Source organism: Microtus oregoni, unplaced genomic scaffold (genome assembly GCF_018167655.1).
Source record: "Microtus oregoni isolate MIOR12 unplaced genomic scaffold, Mior012 000003F_ref0000135, whole genome shotgun sequence".
Taxonomy (NCBI): domain Eukaryota; kingdom Metazoa; phylum Chordata; class Mammalia; order Rodentia; family Cricetidae; genus Microtus; species Microtus oregoni.
The window spans coordinates 66180468-66187931 of NW_024543062.1; the positions used below are offsets into that span (position 1 = coordinate 66180468).

At 50.2% G+C, this 7464-nt stretch overlaps 1 protein-coding gene across 1 annotated transcript; it reads left to right on the forward strand.

The window, feature by feature from the left end:
• Positions 1–6084: 6084 nt before the first annotated feature.
• On the forward strand, positions 6085–6657 carry Ascl5 (achaete-scute family bHLH transcription factor 5). Its single transcript, XM_041647002.1, has one exon. It carries the CDS (start codon positions 6085–6087, stop codon positions 6655–6657), a length of 573 nt encoding a protein of 190 aa, XP_041502936.1.
• The last annotated feature ends 807 nt before the right edge of the window (positions 6658–7464 follow it).

Below are 7464 nucleotides of genomic sequence, written 5' to 3' on the forward strand. Positions count from 1 at the left end.
CCGGCTGAGCTGCTGTAGTGGATGGCAACCGCAAAAGTTAACAATGGTCTCTCTTTGATATCAGGCCAGAACTTCAGTTCATAAAATGGCTTAGCCAGCTTACTCGCTAGGTCATCAGTTCCTGGGTACATCAGACACACAATACTGTCCTCACGTCCCAGAAGCTAGGAGCAGGGCTGGGATGTACACACAGGACGTTCCCTTTTCCACCATGTGGGACCTCTCTTGGGTGGGATTGGTTTGTGAGCGGGGTGTACTCAGGAACCCACCTGCCCCAATATGAACCCCAACCTGTGACCTCGTGCAAGGGACTTAACTACTCTGTGCTCCAGTGTCCTCATCTGCGACTAGGGGTGTTATCAGTCCTGACAAGAAAGGCTTGGAGTCGCTCTCTGGCCTGCTAAGAACAGTGACTGGTACACTCCCATGGGGTCCTGCCGTACCTGATGCTGAGGACCACAATCTAGGTCATTCTCCACTGCACCCAGCCCACAAAGGGCTCCAGGAAGGAGTTCAGAGGACATTTGTTGTTTGGTTAAAATCAGGTGACTTCTGTGACCCTTCTCATTCAGACATTTGAGGGGGCAACTGGGACTTAACATGCAGGATTTTCCTTTTATGGGTTGTTCGGACAGATGTGATTCTGAGAGCTGTCAGATGTGGCATCAGGGAGCCTGCCAGCTGCAATGTAGGTAGTGGGGCTGCCACCTTGGGCTTTTTCATAGCCACACACCGGGGTTCTAGAGATCTCAGGAGCTCTACACTGGGTCACCTGCCTTATTGATCAGAGCTCAGTTCTTAGCAGCTGCCACATGGCCCATGTATATTACCCTCATCTACAGTAACCACAGAAGTAAATGGCATTGGCCTCATTTCACAAAGGAGAACATTGAGACTTGTAGAAATTAGGGCTAAGGCTGCTTGACCAGAGACAGGAGTTGCCAGTTGGATACTCAACACCAGGGTTCCCTGCCTCAGGCTGCCTTTTCCCATGACTCTCCTCCCCAGTCCTGGGTGAGAAGGTAGAAGCCCAATGCCTTTCTTGTGGAATGAGAAACGCTCTCTGATCATCTTCCTGTGTCTTCTCAGCAGTACAAATGCTAAAAGTTTAGGAGCGACTAGGCTCCTCATCCAACTCCAGCTGCTAATAGTTTTCTTAATAAAACGACTCTTATTAAAGCTTAGGGTCCCCGTCCAGTCAAGAAGACCCTCATACATCAGTGCTAGACCCCAGCAAATTGCAACCAAGCTTCAGGACCATGAGCAGGACTCTCATCCTCAGTCAATTCCTCTTCGGTGAGCAAGGGATGCCCTAGGTCCTTTCAGGTGCGAGGATTACGAGAGCTAAGGAAGCGGACTGCTAGGCAAAGCAGCGAGCACCAGAGTGAAGCTGGCTGCAAAAATAAGACTGGGGAGCCGTCGGGGATCCCCAACCCTGAAGCAGGAGGGACAGCATGGAAGGAACATGGTAGCCTACTAGAGGACTCAGTTCATTCTGGGCAGACCAAGGGCAAGTGGGGCTGATTCGGGCTGCTGAGTCATGTCAACCCAGAGGACACAGCATCACTTTCCAGCCCAGCTAAGGTACAAGTGAGTTCACAGTTGGCTTGGGACGTGACTGCTGGGCTCCTAGGCGTGGGACATGACTGCTGATCTCCTAGGCTTGGTCCCATAGAGTGGGTTACCATATCCCATGTAGCACAAAACATTCCATAATGACTGCTCGTGATGATGCATATTTGGATGCATTTAATATGTACTTGTGAGAGTGGCCAGGTTATCCTTCTAAAATATGTATAGGCGAATTAGACATACCACTCAAGGGGAGCTATGATATTTTTTTCTTCCTCCTGTTCTCCCTTCTCCTCCTCCTCCTCCTCCTTCTTCCCTTTTCTTTGTTAAAGTATGTATTCTGGATATTTAAGGCAGACTTTCCCAGACTTAAGAATTTCGTAAAGTGTTATGAATTTCCAAATTCAACAAAGCAGGTTTTTGTACTGCAGGGCTACCTAGAGCCCCATGGGTCACCAAGGAGGGGAATGCAGAATCTGCGACTGTGGAGTGCTTTGGGAAAAGCCTTAGTGACTACCTTGCCCGGGGATGGGGGAGATGATGCTGAAAGCCAGTGTCTTCGCCCATTGAGTCCTTCTGGTTTAGGGCAGTTGAATGGAGAGGAGGCTTGAGAAGTGTTCTCATTGCGGCCAGGAAGCACCGTACACTGAGCACTGGCCAGGGATCTCTCAGAGCCACAAGAAAAGCTTGCATCCCACAAACCCTCTTCCAGAGCCGTGCTTGTCTGTGAAGAGGGTTGTTTGGCTATCTTCTGACCTCAGACCCAAACTCCAACCCCAGTGAAGACAGCGAGAAAAGCAAGACAACTAGGAGCAATATGTGCAGAGAAGGCTACTCCGGACCCCTTTATCTAGTAAGGTGCCCAATATTAACACCATGTTCGATTTATTTTTATTCAAATCAGATAACAAAGCACCCATATAGGCAATGAAAGTTTTGTAATGTTTTTGCCAAACAAACTCAAGGAAAATATAGTAGAGTTAACAGAAATCCATGCAGCTCTCCCTTGCTGGTCCTAGAACCCTCAGTCTAGGAGCTGTGAGAGGAAGTTAGGACTTCTTCACAAGGGCAGGACCTGAATTTTGCTCATCCGTCACTTGCATTTCTTCTCATCACCACTTTGTGGCGCTGTTGACAGTCACTTCTACCGGGTCTGATCCTCATAGATCTTAGAGGCTTGTTTGTGTGGGTTGTTGTTTTCCTTTCTTTTATTTTTCCCTAAACTCGGGCAAAGGGGTTTCTCATCATGTTCTCAGGGGTGAATTCATGATGTTCAGCTCCAAGAACTCCACGCCCCACCACTAGCAAAACATCTCCCCAAGAGTGATCAAAGTGACCCCTCTTAGCAGAAGCTAAATACTAGGTCTATAACTTTAATTTACGGTGGGGCATCCCTCCGACAGGAAATCTAACTTAATAAGATCCTTTGTTATGTCAGTGCGAACCTTTTTGATCCCCTGCGGGATGCCGAGTCACCAAGAGAACTATCACGTAAGAACAGGAAGCTGAGTATGGCGGAAGCATTTATTAGTTCATGATTCCTAACCGCAGTGCCTTGAAGTGACTTAACCTTCATGCACCTCTATTTATGCACTTCCAAAAATAAGTAATATTAGCCACCTCCCAAGAATGGTGTGAGCACTCAAAAACATTCCAGAGGAGCACTTAGAACAGCGCCTTCCACAGCATAAGCCGTAATAGCTGAAGCCAGCATTATTGTACAACAAGTCTGCTGACTGGAGTGAGCCTTACTTGCAGAAGGCTCTTAGGAAGCTATCAGGCCATCTAACGGTCACAGGCGATGCTGGGTCTCAGTTTCTAATGTGGGGTAAGAATTGCTATGGGAAGACCCCGTCCACTACAGCTGCCTCCTCACCGTGCTCCCTGGCAGCTTCTCTATCTTTTCCCAACAGTAGAGATAGAACTGACCCTGAACTGCATGGGCCCACGTGAGGTTTCTCATGTGAGTCATTTTCTGAATAGCTTTATGAAAAAACAAATGTTGATACATGGGCTATTTATTTTACAAATAAGGTCTGACTGTTACATCAACATGAGAGGTTGTGTTCTTAAAACTGTCATTAACATAAATAAACTTCCTCCCTCTAGCAGATCAAATATAAACAATCAAGTCTAGATCCCAAATTTTCAAAGAAACAGAACAATACTGGCAATTATCTAAAGCAATCTTTATGTGCCCAGCACTGAGTGAGGGACTTCACCTTTAAAAGGAAAGGCCTAGTCCCATCCATTGAGGCTCATGACCTGAGTAAAGTCTCAGATACTCAGTCCTGACAGCTCAGGCTGGGAACTGGAAAGCTCGGGCAGTGTGGGCAAAAGCCGTATTTGAACTCCCTCAAAGCTAGCAAAGCAGAGAGGTTTTCGGAGGGCCCCACAGCTGGAGTGTTAGCCAAAGTGTGAATCAGGACCAAGCAAAGGATGTCGGGAGATTACCCTAACAAAGTCAAGCGCCTGTCAGAGAAGAAATGTTTTCTAGAGTGTTCCTCTACGACCAGTGGGGGAACTCTGGGGATGCTGTTCACAACAGCGGGGAGATAGAAATTTTGGTTCCCATGTCTTCTACATCAGTTTCCACTCCAGAGCAAGCGTGAGTCTCTGTGAGGCTTTGGGTCCTGGTTGGTTCATCGTTCTCAGCCAGCATGGAGGAAAATGCAAACTGCGGATAGACTCGAGGCCTGCAAAAAGGGTAAAAGTGGGAGGGCACAGAAAACACTCAGTAACCTGAGATTGCCACCAGTTCTCACCAGGGAGAGGACTGGCTCTTTTCTGTCACACGAAGAAGGTGTGACCACTGCCAAGGCCTCAGGATCCCCACCCCCCTCAATGCAGCCTGCTCACTCAGCCGTTCAGTAAACGCTAAACCTCTTCCTCAAAGGGAGAATAAGCAACAGAGCGACAAGAGGTACAAGAACTTTACACACTGTGGACACACATGAGATCAGGGAACAGGATCAGAGAGGCTGCCTAGAAAAAAAAAATGGAAGAACATATAACTTGAATTTGATAAGCACAGCTGATAGAACCTGGTGGCTCTTAAACCCATCACAGACCAATTATTTCCAAAATAACAGCTTTCTAAAACCTGGGAAGGGCTACCTGTAATTACGCCCCGCCCTGGCAAACCCAGTTTTTGGCCTAATCCTCTTTCTTGGTTATTCAGCCAGGATTTATAGAACATTTATTACGGGGCTTGGCTACAAGAAAAAGAAGACACCCTGTTCAGTGCCACAAAGGATAAAACCAAGAGGGTGGGAGATGGTATAGCCTCGACCTGATGAGACTTGGGACAGGGAAGGAGCAGGTGGCAGTCTTTGACAGGCAACTTTGAAAGTGCTAACAACACTTGAGCCTTTGTAAGCAGCCTTTGTCTTTCATTCACCATAGAGACTTCTGTGATAACTTGAGGTAGCTGTTGCCACTCCTTCTACTAGATCAATAGGCTTCTTTAAGACATTTTATGATTTTTTTTTATCCTGCCTCCATGTGTGGGTGTGTGCACGTGAGCACAGGTGCCCATGGAGGCAAAGGGTAGTGGATCCTCTGTGGCTGGAACTACAGACAGTTGTGAGGCCCCGCTATGGCCGCTGGAAACCCAGTCCTCTGCAGGAGCAATGCCTGCTCTTGAACACGGAGCCATCTCTCTAGCCCCCCAGTAGGCTTTTCTTCCGCCACTTTTAGATGTAAGGCCCTGGAAAGTATCAGTAATGAGATGGTCTGCATTCTCAAAGGACATGGCCACCGATATCAGCCAGGCCAGGCACAGGATGCTTCGGGATAAGTGTTTTCTCTTTTGGTTCTCTTCTCTTAGGAACTGTCAAGGGTGTTTTCTGTCTCTCCAAATACGGAAATCGGGCAAGGATGCCACCTGACCATTGAGGGGTGAATGGCAAGATTTGATCTCTGAACAACACCTCCCCAAAGCCGCACTCTCTTCCCTTCTGATCATTTCTGGAGTCAGGAATGCCACAAAGGCCTTTCCTTATTGATATGTTCACTCTTCTTAATTTTAGTGAAATTCTGGGACCTCTTCTTCAGAGCTGATGCACTCGCTGCCCTCACCCCTTCCCTGCAGCGTGGCGATCCTGCAACAAGAACCAGTGAAGAGCTAGAACTGGGCACTGGGGGGACCTGGTCGTAGAGCCTCGCAGCTAGCGCCGGGGGCAGGTGCTGGGCTGCAGGAAGAGGCAAGATTTGCAGATCACGAGGGCCAGGGAAGCGGACAAGAGTCCTCAGATTACTCAATACATGGCACCGCAAGCAAGAAGGCAGCAGGTACCTGCTGAGCCTCTGCAAGGCGCCGCGCTTGTCCAGAGCTATGACTCACTTTAAGAAGTCCATGCCAACCCAAAAGAGCAAAATGAAGCCTTAGCATCTCGCCGACACCCCAGAGCTGCTAGCGATGTGACTTGTTGCCGTAGTCAGGTCCACACAGAGCCCAAACAGAAGTCATTCGGTGAGGGCTTCACTCTGGGTCCAGCTCCACTGGACGCAATGAACAGTAACTTCTGTCGGGCCCTTGTGGACTGCGGGGCTCCCAGCGGCATGCAGTTGGGTGTCGTGGCCCCTGCTGGACAGACGCCGCTGGCAGCCACCGAGCCCCTGGGCAACGTGCCCTTCTTACTGTACCCGGGCCACGCCGAGCCGCCTTACTACGACGCCTACGCTGGGGTATTCCCCTACGTGCCCTTCCCCGGCGCCTTTGGGGTCTACGACTACCCGTTCGAGCCCGCCTTCATCCAGAAGCGCAATGAACGTGAGCGGCAGCGCGTAAAGTGCGTGAATGAGGGCTACGCGCGCCTCCGCGGCCACCTCCCCGGAGCCCTGGCGGAGAAGCGGCTCAGCAAAGTGGAGACCCTGCGCGCCGCCATCCGTTACATCAAATACCTGCAGGAGCTGCTGAGAGCCGCCCCCGACGGCGGTGATCCACCGGCTGCCACCTCCCCGCCACCCGTCCGCACCGGCCAGGGCAACTCGCCGCAGCCCCCCTTCCGGGTGACGGAGTCCAGTGGGTCCTCCCCTTTCTCCCCCTCGCCCTTCTTGGAGTCCGAGGAACCCAGTCTTTGATCAGGCCAGAGGCCTCGACTTGTCCCTCTAGGAATCAGTATGGGGGTTTCTGGGTCATCTGTGCCGGACAGGATAGTGATGTTCAAGGTCTGTGCTCCCATCTCCACCCACTTGGGCCAAATGTTCAGGCCCCTAGTAGAAACCGCGAGATGCGGATCCTTAGAGGTGGTGAGTGCGGTGAGGAGCGGAGTCCAGTACAGCTCCCGGACCTGATTGCTGCTTGGCCTCAGCATGACTCTGTTGTCCCCCTACAGCAGCAAGTCGCCTGAAAGCCAGCCGCACTTTGACTACTATGTGTCATGCCTGAGTCTTCCACAAGATGGCCTCAGATACTAGCGGGGAGCTTGATGGTCTCTAGACAGAAGGAATTCCAGAGGGAGGGAGGCCGGGCAGCTGTTTGAATTCAGCACCCTGGAACTGACAGACTTGAGAGAAGGGTGTGTGTGTGTGTGTGTGTGTGTGTGTGTGTGTGTGTGTGTGTCTCGCGCACTTCTGTCGCTGGTGCTAGTTGACTTTCTTGACAACAAGTGATCACCTCCCCTTTCCCACCTTTCCTCATAGTCTTCTGGTCTATTCCCAGGTTTCATCCCTCCCCAGCCCCCAAGACTTGTAAGCTTCTAGGGTCCGTTGACACTGTGTTTACATCAAGGACTAAAATAAAGGGACTGTTGTGTTTTGTGATTCCTGAATTATTGTCTCTGCCCACCCTCCACCTTGTTGGTCTTCTCCATTTGATTCCCCCGCCCAGAATACTTGCTGCAAAGGTGTGCTGGGTAGTTGCTAGCTCACGCAATCAACTAATATTTC

Excerpts from the sequence above, each read along its gene's own strand:
- Ascl5 (XM_041647002.1), top strand. The coding sequence starts at position 6,085 with ATGAACAGTAACTTCTGTCGGGCCCTTGTGGACTGCGGGGCTCCCAGC.